At 65.4% G+C, this 25,111-nt stretch overlaps 1 protein-coding gene across 2 annotated transcripts in view; it reads right to left on the bottom strand.

Annotated features, from left to right (window-relative positions):
* Window positions 1–25,111, bottom strand: part of SND1 (staphylococcal nuclease and tudor domain containing 1) — a 477,167-nt gene that overhangs the window by 837 nt on the left and 451,219 nt on the right. For both annotated transcript variants that reach the window (XM_039520222.1, XM_039520221.1), the window contains exons 18-22: window positions 12,731–12,872; window positions 6,737–6,860; window positions 3,805–3,874; window positions 3,054–3,167; window positions 2,544–2,747 (exon numbers count right to left, since the gene is read on the bottom strand). In XM_039520222.1, the coding sequence (XP_039376156.1) occupies window positions 2,544–2,747; window positions 3,054–3,167; window positions 3,805–3,874; window positions 6,737–6,860; window positions 12,731–12,872 (654 nt within the window). The remainder of the gene's footprint in view (window positions 1–2,543; window positions 2,748–3,053; window positions 3,168–3,804; window positions 3,875–6,736; window positions 6,861–12,730; window positions 12,873–25,111) is intronic.

Genomic DNA, 25,111 nt, shown 5'->3' with positions numbered 1-25,111 from the left:
GTCCCCAATCACCCGCTGGGCCCCGAGCCACGTCCCCAATCTCCTCCTGGGCCCCCGAGCCACATCCCCAATCTCCTCCTGGGCCCCCGAGCCACGTCCCAATCTCCTCCTGCCCCGAGCCACGTCCCCAATCGCCCGCTGGGCCCCCGAGCCACGTCCCCAATCGCCCGCTGGGCCTGCTCCCGAGCCACGTCCCCAATCTCCGCTGGGCCCCAGCCACGTCCCTGTCGCCCGCTGGGCCGCCCCGAGCCACGTCCCCAATCGCCCGCTGGGCCCCCGAGCCACGTCCCCACCGCCCGCTGGGCCGCCCCCGAGCCACGTCCCCAATCGCCCACTGGGTCCGCCCCCGAGCCACGTCCCCAATCGCCCACTGGGCCCGCCCCCGAGCCACGTCCCCAATCTCCCGCTGGGCCACGAGCCACGTCCCCAATCTCCCGCTGGGCCTGCTTCCCCCGCGAGCCACGTCCCCAATCGCCTGCTCCCGAGCCACGTCCCCAATCGCCCGCTGGGCCCAGCCCCCCTGAGCCACGTCCCCAATCGCCCGCTGGGCCCGGCCCCCCGAGCCACGTCCCCAATCGCCTGCTGGGCCCGGCCCCCCGAGCCACATCCCCAATCGCCCGCTGCCCCCAGAGCCACGTCCCCATTCGCCCGCTGGGTCCCCCCGAGCCACGTCCCCAATCGCCCGCTGGGCCCCCGAGCCACGTCCCCAATCGCCCGCTGGGCCCCCCGAGCCACGTCACCAATAGCCCGCTGGGCCCCCCGAGCCACGTCCCCAATCTCCCGCTGGGTCCCCCGAGCCACGTCCCAATCTCCCGCTGGGCCTGCTTCCCGAGCCACGTCCCCAATCGCCCGCTGGGCCCGGCCCCGAGCCACGTCCCCAATCGCCTGCTGGGCCCGGCCCCCGAGCCACGTCCCCAATCGCCGCTGCCCCCAGAGCCACGTCCCCATCGCCCGCTGGGCCCGGCCCCTGAGCCACGTCCCCAATCGCCCGCTGGGCCCGGCCCCGAGCCACATCCCCAATCGCCCGCTGGGCCCCACGAGCCACGTCCCCAATCTCCGCTGGGCCTGCTTCCCCGAGCCACGCGTCCCCAATCGCCTGCTTCCCCCGCGAGCCACGTCCCCAATCGCCTGCTCCCGAGCCACGTCCCCAATCGCCCGCTGGGCCCAGCCCCTGAGCCACGTCCCCACCGCCCGCTGGGCGGCCCCCGAGCCACGTCCCCACCGCCTGCTGGGCCCGGCCCCCGAGCCACATCCCCACCGCCCGCTGCCCCCGAGCCACGTCCCCAATCACCCACTGGGCCCCCGAAGCAGCATCTCCAATCTCCTGCTGGCCCCCAGCCACGTCCCCAATCACCTGCTTCCCCCCCCCGAGCCACGTCCCCAATCGCCCGCTGGGCCTGCTCCCCCCCCAAGCCACGTCCCCAATCGTCCGCTGGGTCAGGCCACACGATACAGAGCATGGGGGGCCTGAGCCAGACAATTCCCGTCGCCCGCCAGGTGAGCGTATGGGGGGGGGCAGGTTTCCCGGCTCTTTATGGCCAAGGAGCTGACAATGCCCCAGGCCCGTCTGTTCCGGTACCACCGCCCCCCCACCCCCCCCACCAGCGACCTGGTGTGCACTGTGCACCGTGTGCTGTGCACCGGATGCCATTTCGAGAACAAACCGGGGTCTCTGTTAAGCTGCCCTGGCTCTAGGGACGGACCCGCACATAACCCAGCGTGGAGCCCAGGCCCTGTGCTGGGAACCCATTGGCCGAGGGCACCTTGTCACTGCGGGCTCAAAGTGCTTGGCAAAGGGGGGGTCATGCTACAGCTGGGGAAACTGAGGCACAGAGCAGGGATGGGACCATTCCAAGGCCTCAAAGGGTGGGGCTAGAATCCAGGAGTGCTGAATCCCAGTCCGTCTGCTCCAACCACTAGTCCCCACTGCCCACCAAGAGCCAGGAATGGTCCGGTCCTGGACAAGACGTGACGGGTTACTCTGCAGCAAGGCAGGTTTGGGTCGGATCTCAGGAGTGAGGCTGGCCCAGGGTCACTGGGTGCTGCACCTCTCGGGGGCCCTGCTGGCCCCCCACTGCCGGGGCAATGACTGCAGCCTGGCACGCGCCTGGGGGCTGCAGTAGGGTGGGGTCCACCCCCCTGCCCGGGTGCAGAGACGGCGCCACCAGCCAAGCCGCCGGGGAATCAAACGGCTCCACGGGACCCAGAGCATCGATCTGTGAGCCCTGGCACGAGCAAGCGCCATCTCAGTGCCCCTGCACACCCCGCCCCCTGGGCACAGAGCACCCGGGACGGCCTCCCTCTGACCCCCAGTGACGCCAGCTTGGGGCGAAGGGGGGCAGGCAGCGGGACTCCCACGAGGCCCTTGGCACCCCTTCCCCCACACCCCCTGCACCCCCTCCCCCCGAATCCCCATGGCACATAGGGACACCTCAGCAGCTGCACCCCATGTACCCCCAGCCCCCATCAGGCCAGAGCCACAGGCCAAGCCCATGGACCCCTCCCCACCCTGCTCCCGCTCCGCGGGGGAGGGGCTCACGTACCACTTTCTGGAACTGCTTCTCCTTCCGCGCCTCCACCATGACCAGCCCCTCCTTGACCAGCCCCAGCCCCACGTCGCCCTTGGAGTCGGCGAACTGCAGGGTGACGTGGGGGCAGCTGGGCCCCAGGTGCTCCACGTTCAGCAGGCACTGGGTGTTCTGGATGTCCCGCACCACGCTGTCCACCGCGTCGGCGCGGGCGTCGTCCTGGCGGGGCCGGGAGAGAGAGAGGGACCGTCGCCACGGGCTGGGCATGGGCGGCGCGTGGCCGGAGCTGAGTGCATGGGGCGGCATGGAGCGTGCCCGGGGGGGGGGGGGCGAGCCGGACAGAGAGGGGGAGGGACGGATGGACACATGGAGAGAACGGCTGACACGATCGGCCTCTCCCTGGAGTCAGGAAGAGATGCATTTTGCCCGCTGTGGGGCGCTGGGCACGCTGGGTCCAGGCCCTGCCCCTATGGGGAGCCCCCACCCTATGGGGAGCCCTTCCCCTGTCCCGCCTCCCTTACTTACATCCTGTGGCACCTGGATGAAGGCAAACTGGTACTCGATGGCCTGGGCGGGCAGGCTGCGGGTGCTGAAGGCAGGCGGCAGGGTGCCCAGGCGCGTGGAGGGCAGGGTCTCCTTCTGCAGATGAAAGGGACAGTGGGTCGGGGGGCGCTCTCCCGCTGCGTGGCGTGGCAGGGCCAGAGGCGCTCAGCCCCCATGAGAACCGCGCCCGTGGAGCATGCCGGGCACCGGACCAGCCACGCCGCACCTGCCCCGGGCGACACAGCAGGGTGGGGCAGGGAGATCAGGCTGCTTTGCCCCCCGCCCCCCCGCGGATCTCAGCGCTGGGGGGGCCAGGTGGATGGGCAGGTCCCTGACCATCTGTGCTGGAACCGTGTGATTCCCGCGCCCGCATCGCCGGGGCCTGGCCCTTCCTCAGCACGCTGCTGACAGCCAGCCCCATGGCCCTCTGGTGCTTGCTGGGGAGGAGCCGCCGGGCCCGGACACAGCCGCCGGAAGCAGGACTCAGCCTGGCCATTGCGCAATGAACGCAGGCCAGCCAAGCTTCGGCGCCCCCCGGCCGGGGCTGAATGGGCCATGCCGGAGCCTCCTGGGCACGGCTCTGCGCTGCGGCTCTCAAAGTGCCCAGGTCTGGCTGGGATGGAGGCAAGCGGCCCTGCCGCTGGCTCTGCTTAGCCGGCCAGGCTGGGGTGGTGAACATGCCCGCGGCTGCCCAGCTGGTAGCGGTGCCCCCACAGCGGAGCCAGGAACTCACGTTGCCGTAGTCGATGTAGAAGATGTGCACCCTGGCTGGCGACTCCACCTTCTCCACGCGGGCCCGGTACCTGGCAGGCAGGGAACACGGGTGAGAACCAGCCCCCCCGACAGACGGGAGCAGGCCGATGGGACCGACTGGGGACAGACCCCCCCGTGGGCTCCGGAGGTTCAGCCTGAACCCCGGCCCTGCTCAGATCCCCCAGCACAGCCCCTCCCCTGGCTGCTCCAGGCCCAGATGAGCAGCCAGCCGAGCCGCCGAGAGGGGAGGGGAGCCTGGAGCACCACGACTAATGAGCAGATTGATGTGCGCGGCTTAAACTAACACGCTCGCCACGGCGGTAATTAGCCGGCAGATCCGGCTGGGGCTTCGCACTGACAGACGCCCGTGGTGCCTTCGCCGCTCCCCCACCCCGGGACAGGCTGTGACAAAGTGTGGGGGGGTTCTTGGTTTTTCTGTGTTTTCCAGTGGTTTGCATGCACAGGGGGTGGGACTCAGTGTCCCGGGTGTTACTGGTTTAACGAGGGGAGGGGAGAGGGAGTTTGTTGGTACAGAGGATCGGAGAGGGACTCGGGATCCCGGCCGATGGCCTGGAGGATGGAGACCCCAGCGACTGGTGACCTGGCTCAGGAGACACAGCCGGTTCTGGCCAGTGGGAGGACAATGGGCTGCGGAGAGAGGACCCCGGTGACCTGACCAGCCGGTTCCAGCCCGAGTGAGAGGAGTGGAGTCCCAGGCGACCCGGTTTACCTGGAGAGAAGCCAACGGACAGAGGTGGGGCCTGGGGCCGGGGGTATCGGAGGCCCAGCTGGGAAGCAGGGGAGCTCGGGGCTGGAGAGGGGGAGCAGGCAGAGGCCCCCTGGCTGCAGGGGGACTGGGATGTGCTGGGCTGAGGGAGGCCAGGCCTGAGGCCCGGAGAGTTTCCTGTGCTGGGTTCACCTCTCAATAAACCCTCCTGTTTTACACTGGCTGAGTTGCTCCGGGCTAGAGAACAGGGGGCATCAACCCCTTCAGGGTGAGGAGGCCCGGGGGGGCCAGAGCGAGGGGACTCCCTGAGGGGCCCACGGCAGAGAGAGACGTGCTAAGGCTCAGAGAGGTGCGGCTCCAGGAGGTGGAGGGGCCTGACCCCGGGAGAGAGGGGCCCCCCGAGAAGGGCTGTGGCACTGAAGGGGGCACCCCCCACGGACCGCACGGGGCCACGAGTGGGCACGATCTGTGCGGCCGTGACAGAGGCATCTCAGCTTTGCCCTATCGCTGCTTCCCCCCGAGGCAGCGGGAGAACCGAGAGCCCGGCAGCCACTGACTGTGCCGGGCTGGCGTGGCCCACGTGGCTCTCCGCACGGAGCCCCCCAGGAGAGATCCGCACCCCAGTGCAGGCCACCGGCCCAGCAGCCGATTCCAGGGGGGCAGGCGCAGAGCCCCTCGCTGAGCGCCCCCTCCTCACCGGCCCTCCCTGGGGGTGAGAGCGAAGAGCAGCCCCTGCTCGGTGCCCAGCAGGGGGCGATGCCCGCCCGAGGGGGCAGCAGGTGCCAGTGCAGACAGAACGGGGGCCTGGCCCTTGCTGGGAGCGGCAGCGTAAGGCAGGTTGGAGCAGAGATGCTGCTGCTGCTGCTGCTGCTGCTGGGGGTTCGGACCAAGGCACAGCTGAGGGCCCCCCGCCCTGTGTGCTGATGCACCGCGGGGGTGGGGGTGGGGGCGGCGCGCTGGCTGGGACCCACAGTGCCCAGGTGTGAACACAGCGGTGCCACAGCGACAGCAACATCAACCCCACTCACAGCTGCCAAGGCGCTGGCACCCCCCGGCCCCCAGCGGTTTCCACAGCCGGGGGGCGTTTCCCATCTGTCTGTTCCCCCCTGGCAGCAGGACGGGGGATTGGGGGCTGGGAGCAGCCTAGCAGCCAGGGGGCTTCTCCCTGCAGCACGGAGGAGGGTCCCATCACCAGCGAGCTCTGAGGCCGTGCCACGCCGGGGCAGGGCAGTGTCTGGAGGTGCCACTCAGGGCCAGGTCCCTTCCCAGCCACGGCAACCAGCCCGGCCCCAGGGCTGGAGCTGGCACCATTCATGGGAGGCAGAGGTGTATGTGCAGAGTCCTGCTCATCTCAGTGATGTGGGCCCCGGGCCGGCACTGCCGGGCACGGCCGGCTGCGGCATGGGCCCCGGGCTGGCACCACTGGGCACGGCCGGCTATGGAGTGGGCCCCGGGCTGGCACCACCGGGCACGGCGGGCTGCAGTGTGGGGCATGGCTGGCTGCGGCGTGGACCCCAGGCTCGCTCTGCTGGGCACGGCCGGCTGCGGCGTGGACCCCAGGCTCGCTCTGCTGGGCACGGCCGGCTGCGGCGTGGACCCCAGGCTCGCTCTGCTGGGCACGGCCGGCTGCGGCGTGGACCCCAGGCTCGCTCTGCTGGGCACGGCTGTCTGCGGCGTGGACGCCGGGCCGGGAGCTTGCTATGACCTGGATTCCGCTGACACACCCCGGATAAAGCTGGCTCGAGGTCTCCCCTCCCCACTCAGAGAGGTGCGACCCCAACCACAGGCATTTCTGGCACCAGCCCAGTTCTACCCTCCCCCTGGCTCCTGCCCGCCAGCGATCCCCCTGCTGGGCCTGGGGCCAGCGATTCCCGAACCCTCCCATCCTGCCCTGGGAGGCTGTGGGGTGAACAGACATGGCTGGCTCAGCTCCCCCAGCCGAGCTGGGATGGGGACAGCCCTCCCCCATATTACTGCACTGAGCCAGCGCCCCCCGCCTCACCGAGAGCCCTCCCCTGGCTCCTGGGGCACTATTCTCAGGCAGGGCATTCAGCAGGAGCTGGTGTACCCAGCACATGCCCAGCAGCGCTGCAGCCAGAGCTCTGCCCCCACGTCCCTGGGGAGAGGACGCCCCCCAGCTGGTCACGTGGCTCCGTGCCTGGCCCGGGGCGGCTCTGCGGCTCACCATTCCCCATCCACAAACTTGGCGATGCAGTAGTCCCCGCGGCGCGGCATGTAGGACCCTTCCACGGGCGGGTGGCTGGCGATCTCGCTCCTCATGTTCTCCATCAGTTTCTCCAGCTGGGTCCCTGCAGGGGGAGAGACCCGGTCAGCCAGGGGGCAGCCCGAGGGCCACCCACACAGCCTCAGCTGGGGCCGCAGCGGTGCCGGCTGCCTGGGCGCTGGGCGCAGAGCGCGTGGCCTGGCGTCACGCCTGGTAACCCGGCCCCACGCCGCCTGGCACCGATACCCTCTGCTCGTCACAGGGTCAGACCCTCCCGGCTGATGCATGACACAGGCATGGCACTGCCCGGCATGACTCCGTCTGACCCAGAGCAGAGCGGTCAGAAGAACGGCAGCCTTCACTTCCCAATCGTCCCGAGCCCTGGGATGCTATTCCACTGATTAATTACCCTCCCCGCTCACTGCAGCCCGGATTGTCTCGCTCCAGCTTCCCGCCATGGCATCGTCCCGAGCCCCGGGGAGGTGCTGCCCGCCTGGGAGCAGGTCACCCCTTCGCCGCCTCTCTGCGACGCTAACCAGCCTGAGCTCGGCAAGTCTCACTCGCAGGCAGCTTTCGAAGCCTTGAACCCGGCGCTCCCCAAGCTTTACACGGTCACGCCCCACTTTACCCGCTGCCCTCTCGGGAGCCAGGGGTGGGGCCACAGCTCGGGGGGGCGCAGACGGAGGTAAGGGGGCCAAGGTGGGTCCGCAGCTCAGGAGGGCGCAGATGGAGGTAAGAGGGCCGAGCGCAGATGGAGGTAAGGGGGCGAAGGGGGCCGCAGCTGGGGCGCAGACGGAGGTAAGGGGCCAAGGTGGGGCTGCAGCTCGGGGCGCAGACGGAGGTAAGGGGGCCAAGGTGGGGCCACAGCTCGGGGGCCGCAGACGGAGGTAAGGGGGCCAAGGTGGGGCCACAGCTCGGGGGCCGCAGACGGAGGTAAGGGGGCCAAGGTGGGGCCACAGCTCGGGGGCCGCAGACGGAGGTAAGGGGGCCAAGGTGGGGCCACAGCTCGGGGGGGGCCGCAGACGGAGGTAAGGGGGCCAAGGTGGGGCTGCAGCTCGGGGCTGCAGATGGAGGTAAGGGGCGGAGGGGGCTGCAGCTCGGGGCAGAGACGGAGGTAAGGGGCGGAGGGGCTGCAGCTCGGGGGCAGAGACGGAGGTAAGGGGCCGAGGGGGCTGCAGCTCGGGGCGCAGATGGAGGTAAGGGGCCGAGGGGGCTGCAGCTCGGGGCGCAGATGGTGGTAAGGGGCCAAGGTGGGGCTGCAGCTCGGGGGCTGCAGATGGAGGAGGCGGAGGGGGCTGCAGCTCGGGGGCAGAGACGGAGGTAAGGGGGCCAAGGTGGGGCTGCAGCTCGGGGGCTGCAGATGGAGGTAAGGGGGCCGAGGGGGCTGCAGCTCGGGGCGCAGACGGAGGTAAGGGGCCAAGGTGGGGCTGCAGCTCGGGGCAGAGACGGAGGTAAGGGGCCGAGGGCTGCAGCTCAGGGGGCCGCAGATGGTGGTAAGGGGGCCGAGGGGGCTGCAGCTCGGGGCCGCAGACGGAGGTAAGGGCCGAGGGGCTGCAGCTCGGGGCGCAGACGGAGGTAAGGGGCCAAGGTGGGGCTGCAGCTTGGGCGCAGACGGAGGTAAGGGGGCCAAGGTGGGGCTGCAGCTCGGGGTGCAGATGGAGGTAAGGCCGAGGTGGGGCTGCAGCTCGGGGCGCAGACGGAGGTAAGGAGCCGAGGTGGGGCCGCAGATGGAGGTAAGGGGCCAAGGTGGGGCTGCAGCTCGGGGTGCAGATGGAGGTAAGGGGCCGAGGTGGGGCTGCAGCTCGGGGTGTGTGTGCAGACGGAGGTAAGGGGGCCGAGGGGGCTGCAGCTCGGGGCCGCAGACGGAGGTAAGGGGCCGAGGTGGGGCTGCAGCTCGGGCGCACGGAGGTAAGGGGGCCGAGGAGGGCTGCAGCTCGGGGCGCAGACGGAGGTAAGGGGCCGAGGGGGCTGCAGCTCGGGGCCGCAGACGGAGGTAAGGGGGCCGAGGGGGCTGCAGCTCGGGGCGCAGACGGAGGTAAGGGGGCCGAGGGGCTGCAGCTCGGGGCGCAGACGGAGGTAAGGGGCCGAGGTGGGGCTGCAGCTCGGGGCACAGACGGAGGTAAGGGGGCCGAGGTGGGGCTGCAGCTCGGGAGGCGCAGACGGAGGTAAGGGGGCCAAGGTGGGGCTGCAGCTCGGGGGTGCAGATGGAGGTAAGGGGCCGAGGTGGGGCTGCAGCTCGGGGCGCAGACGGAGGTAAGGGGGCCGAGGTGGGGCCGCAGATGGAGGTAAGGGGCCAAGGTGGGGCTGCAGCTCGGGGTGCAGATGGAGGTAAGGGCCGAGGTGGGGCTGCAGCTCGGGGGGGGCGCAGACAGAGGTAAGGGGGCCGAGGTGGGGCTGCAGCTCTGGGGCGCAGACGGAGGTAAGGGGCCGAGGTGGGGCTGCAGCTCGGGGCGCAGACAGAGGTAAGGGGGCGAGGGGGCTGCAGCTCGGGCGCAGACGGAGGTAAGGGGCCGAGGGGGTTGCAGCTCGGGGCGCAGAAAGAGGTAAGGGGCCGAGGTGGGGCTGCAGCTCGGGCGCAGATGGAGGTAAGGGGCCGAGGTGGGGCTGCAGCTCGGGGCGCAGACGGAGGTAAGGGGCCGAGGTGGGGCTGCAGCTCGGGGCGCAGACAGAGGTAAGGGGCTGAGGTGGGGCTGCAGCTCGGGGCGCAGACGGAGGTAAGGGGCCGAGGTGGGGCTGCAGCTCGGGGGGGGCGCAGACAGAGGTAAGGGGGCCGAGGGGGGGGCTGCAACTGGCGGTGGGTCTGGGGCCAGGAACAGAGCTGGGGTGGGTCTGGGGGCACCAGGAGCAGGGCTGCAGCTGGGGGCTGAGGCTGGGGGCAGGGCTGGGGCCAGGCCACTGGTGGGGGCCACGATCGAGGGCCAAGGCTTGGGCTGGGGGCGGAGCAGGGCAGGGTGGCACTCCCCCCCCACGTTTCCCTGTGCCCCCCGCCAGGGCGCGCCCCCCAGTTTGGGGCTCTTTGCTGCCCCTTTACCCTCTGGCGCCGGGTTGCAAGTGCCTGCGGCGTAGCTGAGTCCGCCCCGGGCACGGACGGACTCTCTGGGGACCCGGTTCGCTGTGCTACACCGAGAACCTGGGCACAGCAAGGTCCCGGTGGGATCAGACGGCTCCTGGCAGGGCCGGAGCTCCCCCCTCCAGAACAGGAGCCGCAGCACAGGGGGCGAAGCTCATTCGAATTAAAACTATCGCCTCTTCCCTCCCGAACAACCTCTCCGGTTCTGTCCCTCCTGCCCGGCCAAATGGCGCAGGCTCTGGGCTGAGCCCCCGCCCCCGCTCACAATCCGGCCTGGCAGCTCCTTACACCTCCCGGGCACGGCGCTGCCCTCCCTGGATCTGACTTCCCCAGGGCCCCGCCAATGCCCACACATCCTATTATGGCCCTGCGTGTGGAGAGCTGCAGAGCGCTGGGCATGTAGCTGACCCGGGCAGCGGGTGCTGGGGGGCATTACAAGCCCCCCAGCGACTTGGCAGACTCAACCAGCAGCCGATGAACTGTTTGTTCAACCACCGATCAACCCAATTAACCCTCTGGAAGGGATCCACGGCATCCCAGTGCCTCTGCCCGGGCACCTCCCTCTCCGGGCGGGTCAGCGAGCCGGGCTCACAGGGGGCGAGGGCATCTCCCCATCCCCACGGCGCTGGGAATTCCCGTCTCCCCTGGGAAACGCTGACACGGCGGGGGCAGTGGTTAGAGCAGGAGACGACTGAGAACTCAGATCCTGGGTTCTGGTTCCTGGCTCTGAGGAGGGGCGTGGGGTCTAGTGGTTACAGCAGGGAAGTCAGGACTCCTGGGTTCTGTTCCCAGCTGTGCCAGTGTGTAAGCACGCCTCTCGCAGGGCTGGGCATGGCATCTATTAGCCGGGTATCGGGGTGCCACTGCAGGGCTCCGTTGCTGCGCCAGGCCGGCCCCAGGTTCCCCACAATCATCACATCTTAATTAAACAGGGGCAGGGACAGAATAATGGTATTGAGGAAGCAGAGAGGCAGCGGCAGCATCCAGGCCGCAGGAAGACGAACATAAGAACGGCCGTCTTGGGTCAGATCAAAGGTCCATGCAGCCCAGTATCCTGTCTGCTGACAGTGGCCAGTGGCAAGTGCCCCAGAGGGAATGAACAGAACAGGGAATCACCAAGTGATCCATCCCCTGTCGCCCATTCCCAGCTTCTGGCAAACAGAGGCTAGGGACACCATCCCTGCCCATCCTGGCTAATCGCCATTGATGGACCTGTCCTCCAGGAACTTCTCTAGTTCTTTTTTGAATCCTGTTATGGTCTTGGCCTTCACAATATCCTCTGGCAAGGAGTTCCACAGGTTCACTATGTGTTGTGTGAAGAAATACTTCCTTTGGTTTGTTTTAAACCTGCTGCCTGTTCATTTCATTGGGTGGCCCCTAGTTCTTGTGTTATGAGGAGGAGTAAATAACACGTCCTTATCTACTGTCTCCACACCAGTCATGATTTTATACACCTCTATCATATTCCCCCTTAGTCGTCTCTTTTCCAAGCTGGAAAGTCCCAGTCTTATTAATCTCTCCTCATATGGAAGCTGTTCCATACCCCTAATCATTTTTGTTTCCCTTTTCTGAACCTTTTCCAATTCCAATATCTCTTTTTTGAGATGGGGCGACCACATCCGCACACAGTATTCCAGGTGTGGGCGCACCATGGATTTATATAGCGGCAACATGATATTTTCTGTGCTATTATCTATCCCTTTCTTAATGACGCCCAACATTCTGTTTGCTTTTTTGGCTGCCGCTGCACAGGGAGTGGATGTTTTCAGAGAACTCTCCACAATGACTCCCAGATCTTTCCTGAGCGGTAACAGCTAATTTAGCCCCCATCATTGTATATGTCTAGTTGGGATTGTGTTTTCCACTGTGCATCACTTTGCATTTATCAACACTGAACTTCATCTGCCATTTTGCTGCCCAGTCACCCAGCTTTGCGAGATCCCTTTGTAGCTCTTCGCAGTCTGCCTGGGACTTAATGATCTTTAATAATTTTGTATCGTCTGCAAATGTTGCCACCTCACTGTTTACCCCTTTTCCCAGATGGTTTATGAATATGTTAAATAGGGCTGGGCCCAGTACAGACCCCTGGGGGACACCACTAGTTACCTCTCTCCATTCTGAAACCTGACCAGTTATTCCCGCCCTTTGTTTCCTGTCTTTAAACCAGTTACTGAGCCATGAGAGGACCTTCCCTCTTACTCTACGACTGTTTCCTTTGCGTAAGAGCCTTTGGTGAGGGACCTTGTCACAGGCTTTCTGAAAATCTGAGTACACAATATCTACTGGATCCCCTTGGTCCGGTGGATGGATGGACGGACGGACGGGGCACCTTCTGGGGAGCTGGAGTCTCGCCCCCGCTGGCCAGAGGAGGGGAAGTAGCCAAGCTGCTCCCCGTGGGCCCGACCCCATCACCCACCCTGCCCCCGAGCCCCTGCCCTGCCGCACGGTCCCTCACGTACCCAGGGCCCAGGCGGGCTGAGCTGCAAGAGGAGCTGGTGCAGCCGTGGGCGTGAGCGTGGGGAGAGGCCCCATGCCAGGGCTCGCTTGGCTGCACCACTCGTTACCGAGGGCCTGGCCCAGGGGAGCCACTCGCTGCCGGGAGCGAGCACACGGCTCACCCTGGGCAGCTCTGCCAGCAGCACGCTGCCCATGGCCTCAGCCGGCCCAGCCGGGCAGGGAGCAGTGGAGATGCCAGGGGGGACGGGCCCTGTGGGACTCGGCTCTGATTCCTGAGCTCGGCGCTCCCAGCCAGACGGGAGCAGCTCCCCACAGGCCCCCGAGGAAGAGACGGGAGCAGGGGCAATCCTGCCCCACTGGGGAATGGGTCCCCCTGCCCCCAGCCTTGTCCCATCCCACCGCGGTTACACGATGCCCCCCCCACCTACCTGTCTCCACGTCCTGCACGTAGAAGTGCAGCTCGTCGGTGATCTCTGTCACAAAGACAGGCTTGTAGCTGGTGGTTCGCTCCTTCTCCTCCAGCACTGGCACCACCTCCTCCACCGGCGCCTCCTCGCACTGGGACCAGACCTGCCGGGGAGAGGAGACCGAGGCTGAGAGACGGAGCGGGCAAGGGGCACTGAAATGGGATCAGAGCGCCAACCCGAGTCGTTCTCCGTGGGACCCCCGGCCCAGCACTGACCCGGTGCACTGGGGAGCCCAGGGCTGGCACAGCAGGGAGTGGTGTGGGTCGGGATTGAGGGGCATTGACAGAGCTCTGTGCCTGGGCAGCTCAGGGCTGGGATGGCAGAGGGGTGCTGTGGGTTGGGATTAAAGGACACTGGGAGAGCTGGGGGGCAGGGGGCGGTGGGTCTGGATAGAGGGCCATTGATGGGTAGAGAGCCAGGGGGTGCAGGGGCACTGGCAGAGCTGGCTGGGGCCCAGGGCTGGGAGCCTGGCATCTCCCGCCTCACCCCCCCCTTCAGCTCTCTGCATGCCAGGTGCAGGGAGGGAGGGGGCTCCGTATACCCCCCACTCCTGTCGCGGGAATGCCAGCTGGAGTCCCCTGGGGCTCCCCACCCAGCTAAGCAACGGCCCTGCCTGGGACCCCACTGTGTTCTAGGTGGGGAAACTGAGGCGTGGGGAGGGTGAAGGGGCCTGTCCACAGGCACAAAGCGATACTGCAGCAGCACCAGGAACTGAACCCAGGAGTCCTGACTCCCAGCGCTCTCCTCTAACCACTAGGCCCCACTGGCCTCCTGAAGAGCTGGAGCAGGGAAGGGAGCCGGCCACAATGAATGGGGCGGCGGGCGGCTGGAGCCCTGTGCAGTGCTGGGGTGAGCCGATGCGACTCCCTCCCCACCCTGCCGGCACTAGGCGCGGGTTCCTTCCCGGCAGGGCAGGGCAGGGCAGGGCAGGGCAGGGCCCAGATACTGGGAGACGCAGCCCTGCCTGCTACGGACTCAGCCACCCCGGCAGTGCGGCCGGCTGGGGTCCCGTCTTATTTCTGGCACCGGATTTCCCCAGAGCTGACGGGCCCACCCTGCAGCCCGCCAGGTGCTCAGGCCTTTCATGCTGCAGCCCCACGTGTGGAGAGCCCCGCCCGCCTCTTAACCCAACGCCAACACACTCCCCACAAAGGATCGGGGCCGTCCCGGGCTGGGGACCAACCGGACCGGCTTGATGCTGGCTGTGACGTTATTGGTATAAATGGGGACCATATAGAACATGGGTTGCAACCAAGGTCCTGTAGTGGCACCAAATCCTAAGTAAAGGGGGTCATATAAGGTGTCTAAGACCAGGTTCCGGGTTGCTGGTTATAATTATGCTGTCTGTATGTCTGTATCATTTTTAGTTGAAGTTATGAATGTTGGCTCGATGCTGTCAGTATTTCAAGTTTGTGCTGTGCTTCTGGGGGAAGCCTCCCAGACAAGCTGGTGTTAGCTCTGCCTAGCCTGTTTGATGGCCCATTAAGGACCATTAAGGACACAATGGACCCATGGAGAGAAGGCAGACACGCCTTGTGACTCAGCAAAGTATGCAGGGACTGGCTCATGTGACTCAAGGCTCCATTTTGCTGTAAAATTCCACAGTGAAGACAAAGGGATTCTTACACCTGGAAAAGTCTATATAAGCCTAATGCCTCATCTCCATCTGGTCTTCAATCCTGCTTCTGACCTCTGGAGGGACTTTGCTACAAACTGAAGCTCTGCACAAAGGACTGAAGGACCCATCCCAGTGGGGGATGTTTTCCAGAGACTCAATTTGAACCTGCAGTTTATGCCATCACTGCTGCAAGCCTGAACTAAGAACTTTGCCATTACTGTATGTAATTGATTCCATTTAACCAATTCTACCTCTCTTCTCTACCTTTTTCCCTTTGTAAATAAACCTTTAGATTTTAGATTCTAAAGGATTGGCAACAGCGTGATTTGTGGGTAAGATCTGATGTGTATATTGACCTGGGTCTGGGGCTTGGTCCTTTGGGATCGAGGGAACCTTTTTCTTTTATTGGGGTGTTGGTTTTCATAACCATTTATCCCCAGGACGAGTGCACTGGTGGTGATACTGGGAGACTGGAGTGTCTAAGGAAATTGCTTGTGTGACTTGTGGTTAGCCAGTGGGGTGAGACCAAAGTCCTTTTTGTCTGGCTGGTTTGGTTTGCCTTAGAGGTGGAAAAACCCCAGCCTAGGGCTGTGACTGCCCTGTTTAAGCAGTTGGTCCTGATTTGGCACTCTCAGTTGGGTCCCGCCAGAATCGCTCCGTCACACTGGCGCATGCTCGGGACCGCACAGAACCGGCAGCCCAGTTACACGCTGCAGCTCGGGGGGCTCAGGGGAAGGGGGGAGGGGGAGTGGCGGCTCAGAGGGGAGGGCTCCTGGCACCGGTGTGTTATTAACCATCCAAAGCTCCCTCCCTCTGGGCCAGACTCTGCTGTGCCCCCGGGTGACTCTGGATTCACACCAGGCGCAGCAGCCTGTGGCCTGGGGCTGCTGGGAGGGGGAAGGCCCCTGGGCTAGCACGGAGCAGATGTGCAGGGTGCAGCACGGGCCCCAGGGCCTGGCCAGGTGGCTGGGAAATGCCGGAATGGCAGTACCCCCCTGCCAGCCCCCGTTTGAGCTGGTGCAGCTCAGGTGCCCTGCGAGTGGCTGCAGCAGTGCCCAGCCCGTGCCCACGCCCTGGGAAGGACGCAGCTGCTGAGCGGTGACCTCTCCTCGCCCCGCCTGGCGCTCCCTAGCCCTGCGCTGAGCGGCGCCGGCACCCCGGCGTTCAGGATGGCAGGAGCGGGCCGGGACGCTGATTGGACGTGACAGCGTGTCACGTCCAATCCAGTCGCTCGGAGGCTGAACAAGCAGCGGGGTCTGTCACAGGCGGCCAGCGACACAGGCCAGCCAACGGTGCGGGTGCAGCAGAACGCACGCACACCTGCTGCCACGGGGAGCAGAAACCCCCCACGCTCGTCTCCGCGGCAGAGACGAGGGAGCAGCTGCCGGGGAGCAGACCCCAGCCGCCCTCGGGAACGGCCCAGGCTGGCTCCCTGCAGAGAGCGGGTGTCTCCCCCCGCCCTGGACAGGGCAGGCAGCCCCTGCCAGAGGGGGCACCCGCAGCTGGGTTCCCGGCACGGCCGAGTTGGAGGGAGCTGCCCTGGCTCGCGGCAGCGAGGAGGAAGGATCGGATCAGAACCAGCCTCAGCAAGGAGAATGGATCAACCGGACCCATCGACTGGCCAGCCCAGACAGCTCCCCACAGGCTGCTACGTGCCACGGACGCCAGAGACCAGGCTCTGGGCAAAGCAAGCAGCCCAGCGAGCGAGCTGCCGCCTGGGGTCAGGGTCAGGGACAGGGCACGGCCGGCGCAGCCCCCCTCAGACACCGGCGTTGGGGCAGGGGAGCAGCCAGGCAGACGAGGCGCCTGCTTCGGTCCGGGAGCCACCAAAGCGCTGCCCGAGAGGGAGATGCCCGTACCTGGGCACGCAGCCACCTCTGAGAACGGCCCCTCGCTGAGTCAGCCGCGGCACGAGGAACTCGCCCCCTCCACCCAGCACCGGCAGGAGCCTCCCAGGGCCCCTGCGCGCTGACACCACGGGGAGCCGCCGCTGGGCACAGGCAGGACGGTTCCCTGGGCTGAGTTCTCATGGGCTCGCGGTGCCCTTCACTCGGCTCCTTCCAGCCCCCTGGGTCAGCGTCCCCCACCCCCGGCAGGGCTCCCGGCACCCCCAGACCACGGGGCGGCCGTGCTGAGCTCACCCCGGCTCACGGACCGAGGCAGCCACCATCCTGGGGGGGAGCCGACAGCAGGGCGCCCAGCCGGGCCTTGTGTCCATGGCACCTGAACCAAGGGCTGGCCTGCGGGGGAGCCCTGGGACCTGTGCCGGGCCCGCTGCCTGGCAGCCACGCGTGCCTGGGACCATGGCCAGCCCCCGTGGGGCGGGAGGCAAGGGGGGTGCAGCCGAGCGGGCTGGAGCCAGCACCTCCAGCACTACTGCCTGTCCTGCCACCGGCCGCCCCATGGCAGCCCCCGGGTTGTGAAGGGATCCAGGCTGGAGGAGCAACGTGATCACTGCTGGTTAGATACCGAGGTGACGGGCGGGCGCCTCCCAGGACAGAGAAGGGGCCGTGGGCATCTGGCCCCCATCACAACCGAGTGGTGTGGGCTGCCGGAGCTACAGCCCCCGGGGTCCCACACCTCCTGCTGGCGCCGCGGCTGCTCAGGCCTGACTGCACGGGTAGCAGGGGACCCCAAATCCATTCACCCACCCAGCACCGGGCTCTGGCTGGGGGAGGAGCCCATCAGCCATCTCCCAAGGCTGGAGCTATGGTGCCCCAGCCCTGAGACCCTGCCCGTGGGGCACCGAGCCAGGGGGCTGCCCGCGGGGCACCGAGCCAGGGGGCTGCCCGCGGGGCACCGAGCCAGGGGGCTGCCCGTGGGGCACAGAGCCAGGGGGCTGCCCGTGGGGCACCGAGCCAGGGGGCTGCCCGTGGGGCACCGAGCCAGGGGGCTGCCCGCGGGGCACCGAGCCAGGGGGCTGCCCGCGGGGCACCGAGCCAGGGGGCTGCCTGTGGGGCACCGAGCCAGGGGCTGCCCGCGGGGCACCGAGCCAGGGGCTGCCCGCGGGGCACAGAGCCAGGGGGCTGCCCGCGGGGCACCGAGCCAGGGGGCTGCCCGCGGGGTACAGAGCCAGGGGGCTGCCCGCGGGGCACCGAGCCAGGGGGCTGCCCGTGGGGCACAGAGCCAGGGGGCTGCCCGTGGGGCACCGCCCCAGGGGGCTGCCCTCGGGGCACCGCGCCTGGGGGCTGCCCGCGGGGCACCGCGCCAGGGGGCTGCCCGGGGGGCACCGAGCCAGGGGGCTGCCCGTGGGGCACCGAGCCAGGGGGCTGCCTGTGGGGCACCGAGCCAGGGGCTGCCCGCGGGTACAGAGCCAGGGGCTGCCCGCGGGTACAGAGCCAGGGGCTGCCCGTGGGGAACAGAGCCAGGGGCTGCCGCGGTACAGAGCCAGGGGCTGCCGCGGGCACCGAGCCAGGGGCTGCCTGTGGGGTACAGAGCCAGGGGCTGCCCGCGGGGCACCGAGCCAGGGGGCTGCCCGCGGGGCACCGAGCCAGGGGGCTGCCTGTGGGGTACAGAGCCAGGGGGCTGCCCGTGGGGCACCGAGCCAGGGGGCTGCCCGCGGGGCACCGAGCCAGGGGGCTGCCCGCGGGGCACCGAGCCAGGGGGCTGCCCGCGGGGCACCGAGCCAGGGGGCTGCCCGCGGGGTACAGAGCCAGGGGGCTGCCCGCACTGCTCCCAGGCTCAGTGGCACACCCTGGGATAGAACCCAGGAGTCCTGACCCCATTTCCACACACACCCTAACCCACAGACCCCCGCCCTGGCCCAGAGTTGGGAACCCAGGAGTCCTGCCCCCACCCCCAACTCACTAGACCCACTCCGCTCCTAGCCTGGGAGAGAACCCAGGAGTCCTGGTGCCTGCTCTGAGGACCGACACGGGAACACAAACCCGCCAACGCCGGCAGGGGTAGCCCGAGAGGCGGCCGAACAGCCGCTGCGCGTGGCTGAGCGAGGCAGCTCGGTGTCAGGGGACCTGGCCAGCCTGTCCCCGCTGGGAAGGAGCCGGGGTGGGGGGTTCACTACAAACACCGTCTGCCCCGGATCAGAGCTCAGGATCCCTGGGCTCAGCACAGTGCTGTATTAGCCGGGGCGGGCAGGCCTTCTGCTGGCGTCCGCTGGCAACGCTCCACCAGCTGCAGATCTGGCCTGGACCATTTTGGGATTTCATTTACCTGCTGCCTGTGCCGGGGCGGGTGGGACCGGGACTGCCCCTGAAGGCGGCTCTCCTCCCAGGGACAGCGCGGAGAGAGACGGGATGCCTGCCCCAGGCTGACACTGATCTCCACGGGCGCTGGCCTGACTCTGCTCTGCCCCTGCCGCGCTTGGGCACTGCACCTCGGGCCGCTCCTTGTCTGGATCCTTGCCAGCCTGTAACCCAGCAGAGGCCCCTGAGCCGGGCAGCTTTGGGACCACTGCGTGGTCAGCCGGGTGCCTGCTGCCTGCCTGTCGGCTTGGGGACTCCTTCGACTGCCCCTGCGGCCGGGGCGGGCCCTGCCGCCTTGTGGCCTGGGTCGGGGCTGCGGCGAGCGGGGGGTGGCAGGGAACAGGAGAGCTCTCTGCTCCTGCAGTGCATGCTCCCGCCCTTTGCCCCATTACAAAGCATCCCAGGCCACGAGGCTTCCCAGCCGCTGGGGAGATGATGCCCCAGACCGGTGCATCTCACTGCCAGGGGGTTTGCTGGCATCCAGCCTAACTCGACCCTGTCTCCGCGGCCGTGAGTGACCCGTGGTACGTTTAGCCAGGTGGCACTGGTGTGTGCTGCCCAGCGCTGCCAGCCCAGAGGGGCCAGGGCTCTGCCCGCAGCAAGCTCCCAGGCGAAGGGGCAGAGACTGAGCAGGCTCTGCCCTTCCTGGCCAGGGGAGTGGCTCACTCAGCCGGGTACGGGTCAGCGTCTCTCCGTCTGCCCCAGCCAGGGCTGCGGGAGTCTGGAGCCGGGGTGCAGGCAGTGCGACCAGCTAGGAAGGGAGCAGGCAGAGGTGGCTGCAGGGACCCCGCGAAGGAGAGATCAAGCACAGGGCACACGCAGCCCCACGGAGAAGCTCGGCCAGGGGAGAAGAGAAGCAGCAGACGACGAGCCCAGGGCAGGGACACTGCGCAGGATTCACTCGTCTGCTTTCTGACAGCGACGTCTCAGCTCACGTGAGGTCTGCCAGCCTCTCCAGGGGGCCGGGAACCAGGACAACGCTGGGGTCAGGGGGGCACTCAGGAGGCAGCGGCCTCTGCCCCCCAGCTGGGCTAGGGAGTGCTGGCACTCTGGGTCACCCATGCCAGCCCCAGCGCTGGGGGTCACTTGATCGCCCGCTCAGCTCTCACAGACATGGGGGGGATGAGGGGGGCTTGAGCGCGCTGGTCCCTGCTTGTCAGAGTGTGCACGCTTTGACGTGAGCTCCCCAGCTGCTGAATCAGCCCTGGATGTAATTAATGGAAGAATTAAGTGGCCTGCTGACCGGAGCCCGAGGGGCCCCGCACGCTGCTCGTGAAGCGCTCCCAACAGACCACATTCAATTAAGCCGAGAAGACGGCTAGCTGGCTCCGCGCACCGCAGGGCTTCCCTCGAATGCCAGAGGCTCGCTGCGCGGGCCGGGCGTTCTGCAGAGGGGGCGATTCGGAGGGGTTGCAGCTATGTTCGTCCATGTCACTTCCCCCTTCCCCTCAGCACCTGCAGCGTTGGCTGCTGGCGTCCCGCTGTCACAAGGCAGCACTTGGGGACCCAAGCGAGACCCGGGATGTTCCTCTCCCCGTTCTCAGAATGCGCCCGACCTGGATCTGTTCCGCCAGTGCCTCCCGCTGGGGCCAATGCGCTGGCAGCTGCCACAGCCCCGTGCCTGGGCGCTGGCGGGACGAGGTGGATTGCTCCGCGCCTGGCAGACTGAGAAGGTGCCGCGCTGTGAGTGGCCTGTGTGTTCTTGGGGTGCGGCGTGGCTGGGGAGAACGTGTGTATTCAGCCCGTCTGCCCGAGCGGCCTCCGAGCCTGCCTGCTCTGTCTGCGGCATGGGCAGCGCCTCGGCAGTGCGGCAGCGAGTGGACAGTGTCCAAAGGCAGCAGCCGGAGGTAGCGCAGCTCCTGTTGGCTTATAAACGTTTGCTCCGTCTCTGGATGAGACGCTGCCCGCGTGGTGGGGTCATGAAACCCCGTGGCTGGCTCCTAGCGGCAGCTGGTGTCACGGAGTCCCCGGGCGCTGCTCTGGAACTGCTCCCCACAGAGCCAGGCAGGACCTTGGGGAGCCTCCTCTCCCTCGGAGCAGCCTGTCTGCAGGGCAAGAAGCTCCCACGGCTTCACCTCCTGGGTCTCTCCTTGGAGCATTCAGCATCCTCTGCCCCTCCGTGCGCTTCCCACAGCGAGTCTGCCCAGGCGGGATCCTGGGGCAGCCACAGGGTCCTGCACCCCCACTTCGCAGTCAGACGTGACTCTCAGCCAGCCAGTAACACAGAGGTTTATTCGAGGACAGGAACAGGGTCTAAAACAGAGCTTGTAGGTACCGCGAATGGGACCCCTCAGCCGGGTCCATTCTGGGGGGCAGTGAGCCAGACCCCCACGTCTGCCCTCACTCCTCGTCCCCAGCCAGCTCCAGACTGACACCCCCTCCAGCCCCTCCTCCTCTGCTCAACTCCTTTCCCGGGCCAGGAGGTCACCTGATCTCTTTGTCTCCAACACCTTCAGTTGGCACCTTGCAGAGGAGGGGCCCAGGCCATCAGTTGCTAGGAGACAGTGTCAGGCATTTAGGTGCACTGGCCCCTTCCTCTGCAGCAATCACACCCCCTGATCCCCCCACCTAGATATTAAGAACTGCAGAGGGGACACTGAGGCACCAACACCGTATTCAGAGCAAACATTAAGAACAGTCCCAGTTCGTCACAGCTGGTAAGTGACAAGGTTAGTTTAGGCCAAACTACATGAAATTCACTGACCCCCATCAGCCTGCAGCATAGGCCGGCTGGTACCCTACGGAGGCCTGATGCCAGCCTAGATGGGCAGAGGAGGCGGGGACTCCAGGTGACCTACTTTAAGGGTTAGGGCTGTTTGGAAGATCCCTGTGATTCACATCTCAGGGCTGCCGGTCCCCCCGTCCCCTAACACGCCCTCCCTGCTTATGAAGTAAACCAACCCCAGTCTCCCTTGGCCAGGCGCTCTGCCCTCTTGGGCTCCCCCTCCAGCTTTGTTCCAGCCACTGTCTCCCACCTTCACCTGCCAATACCCACGATGGCGGATGGTATTTAAAACCTCAAGCCACGCAGCCCTGTTCACTGGAACCCCAGCCAACCCCAGCAAGACACTGCGCCCAGCTGGGCTGCTTTCGCTCTGGATGTCCTTGTTACTCAGTGCCCAAACGCTCCTTGAGCCTGCTAGGCTCCCAGCCTCCTGACATCCTGCAGCAGTGAGTTCCACAGGCGAACTCGGCCCCACGCGGAGACGGCTTTCCTAGCCTCAGTCCTTTCCTCTCCAGGCCCCCTTGCTCTCCTACGACAAGACGCAGTGGCCGGGAATCCCTGATCTCACCCATCCCAGGCAGCATTTCCTGCGTCTGGGCGCGTCCCCGGAGAGCCGGGAGGCGTTTGGCAGGCCCGGGTCACCTGGCTGAGCCGAGGCTGCGGGGCTCCCGGGAGAGGAGCACAGGGACTCCTGACAGCGCTGGTGCGTTAATGTGTTTTACTGGGTTGATTTTCTCCACTTGTTGCCTCTGACACAAATTCAGAGGGATGGGGCCTGTCAGGCAGGTAGCAGCCTGATGACAGGGCAATCGAACAATGAACTGCCGAATAAACCCTGCTTTAATTGTCAGGTTAACGACGGGCTCGTGCTGCTCTCACGCTGGGCCGTGGCGGGTGGCTCGCGCAAGCTGCTACGCCGGAAACCTCCTCTGACCTGGCGGGCTCCCTGGCGCTCGGGGGGAGACGGCCCGGCTTCGGGCACTAGCTGTACCAAACAGCAGTGACGCTCCTTTTGAACCACCTCAGCTTGTGACCAAACGCCTGAGCCCATCAAGGCAGAGATTTTTCCAGGTTTCTGATACTCTGCTGGCTTCCTTGACTCATATCTGTCTCCATAACTTCGGGTTCATTTAGCTTAGAACATAAGAACAGCCATACTGGGTCAGACCAAAGGTCCATCCAGCCCAGTATCTGTCTACCGACAACGGCCAATGCCAGGTGCCCCAGAGGGAGTGAACCTAACAGGCAATGATCAAGTGATCTCTCTCCTGCCATCCATCTCCACCCTCTGACAAACAGAGGCTAGGGACACCATTCCTTACCCAGCCTGGCTAACAGCCATTAATGGACTTAACCTCCATTAATTTAATCTGTTTCCTAGAGACTGGCTCCATGGGGTCCCTCACAAACTGGAGACGGTTACTGTGGGTTTGTCTTTAGTATAACTTATGTGCATACTCCACGAACTGAGCATTTGAGCTTGTTCCGGAATCTGGGATGAGCCTATGTTGTGAAAACTGAAATGCTCAAAATAGCACATGCATGTCAATGGACACAGGGTGCTAAAATTCAATTAACCCAGGGGGTCCCAAACTGGGGGTCAGGACCCCTCAGGGGGTCACGAGGTTATTACTGGGGGTCGCGAGCTGTCAGCCTCCACCTCAAACCCCGCTTTGCCTCCAGCATTTATAATAGTGTTAAATATATAAAAAAGTGTTTTTCATTTATAAGGGGGGGGGTTCGCACTCAGAGGTTTGCTATGCGAAAGGGGCCACCAGGACAAAAGTCTGAGAACCACTGAATTAACCCCTCTGGAGCCTCAGGGAATGCAGGGGGGGGGCTCCCTTGGTAGGGTCGGGAAGGATATTGCTCTTCTCATGTGATCCCTTCCCCAGTGGCTAATTTGAAATGAAGCTCCCCTCCCCTGACGGGAATCGCCCTATGGCACTGAAATTAAATGCAGACTAGAATTTGGCATTTGAGAAGTGAAAGGGATGGGAGCCCTAAGGGAGAAGCTCACAGCTTGGCTCTTCTGCAAGCCTCAAACTGCTGAATGAGCTTTAGGGCAGGCAGGGGTGGCTCTAGATATTTTGCCGCCCCAAGCACGGCAGGCAGGCTGTCTTCGGCGGCTTGCCTGGGGGAGGTCCCCAGTCCCACGGATTCAGCGGCCCGCCTGCGGGAGGTCCGCCGAAGCTGCGGGACCAGCGGACCCTCCACAGGCACGCCGCCGAAGGTACCCTGCCTGCCGCCCGCACGGCGACCGGCAGAGCGCCCCCCGTGGCTTGCCGCCCCAGGAACGCACTTGGCGTGCTGGTGCCTGGATCCGCCCCGAAGGTAGGGCAGGCTGTGCCTCTCAAACAGCCTGGCCCTGCCCCTTATCTGACCCCCACCCACTTCCTGCCCCCCTCAGAATCCCCGACCCATCCTGCTCCTTGCCCCCTCACCGTCCCCCAGAGACTCCCAACCACCACCCTGGGACCCCACCTCTGCTCCCTGTCCCCTGACTGCCCCGACCCCTATCAGCCCCCGGCTGAGTCCTGACAGACCCCCGGAACACCCACAATCCAACCCCCCCGTTCCCTGTCCTCTGACCGCCACCCCCCCAGCCTCTGCCTCCCCCCTGTCCCTGGGACTCCCTGCCCCATAGCCAACCCCCCCCAGACCTGGCCCCTTACCCCCGGCTCCCTGCTCACCCGGAGCCTCAGCGCGTCGTAGCCAAGACCGGCCCTGAACAGCGGTGCAGCGTGGCTCCGGCAGGGCCCCTGAGCCACCTTACCATGCAGCTCGGAGCGAGGCGGAGCTCAGGGGCCCCGCCGGAGCCAGGCTGCAGCTATTCAGGGACGGTCCTGGGAGCGCTGAGGCTCCAGGAGAGGGGCGGAGGCGGGGTCGGGCCAGGGCGGGGGCCTCATCCGTTCTCTGGGGGGCCCCTGCGGAGCCCGGGGCAAATTGCCCCACTTGCCCCCCCCCCGGTGGCCCTGGGGCCCCTTGACGATCGAAATACAAAAGGAGCGCTTAAAGACGATAAAGTCATTGCGGAGAAACTAAATGGATTCTTTGCTTCAGTCTTCACGGCTGAGGATGTTAGGGAGATTCCCAAACCTGAGCCATCCTTTGTAGGTGACAAATCTGAGGAACTGTCACAGATTGAAGTGTCACTAGAGGAGGTTTTGGAATTAATTGATAAACTCAACATTAACAAGTCACCGGGACCAGATGGCATTCACCCAAGAGTTCTGAAAGAACTCAAATGTGAAGTTGCGGAACTAACAACTAAGGTTTGTAACCTGTCCTTTAAATCGGCTTCGGTACCCAATGACTGGAATTTAGCTAATGTAACGCCAATATTTAAAAAGGGCTCTAGGGGTGATCCCGGCAATTACAGACCAGTAAGTCTAACGTCGGTACCGGGCAAATTAGTTGAAACAATAGTAAAGAATAAAATTGTCAGACACATAGAAAAACATAAACTCTTGAGCAATAGTCAACATGGTTTCTGTAAAGGGAAATCGTGTCTTACTAATCTATTAGAGTTCTTTGAAGGGGTCAACAAACATGTGGACAAGGGGGATCCGGTGGACATAGTGTACTTAGATTTCCAGAAAGCCTTTGACAAGGTCCCTCATCAAAGGCTCTTACATAAATTAAGCTGTCATGGGATAAGAGGGAAGGTCCTTTCATGGATTGAGAACTGGTTAAAAGAGAGGGAACAAAGGGTAGGAATTAATGGTAAATTCTCAGAATGGAGAGGGGTAACTAGTGGTGTTCCCCAAGGGTCAGTCCTAGGACCAATCCTATTC

This window comes from Mauremys reevesii, linkage group 1, assembly GCF_016161935.1.
Source record: "Mauremys reevesii isolate NIE-2019 linkage group 1, ASM1616193v1, whole genome shotgun sequence".
NCBI lineage: Eukaryota > Metazoa > Chordata > Testudines > Geoemydidae > Mauremys > Mauremys reevesii.
This window is presented reverse-complemented; position numbering and strand designations above follow the sequence as displayed.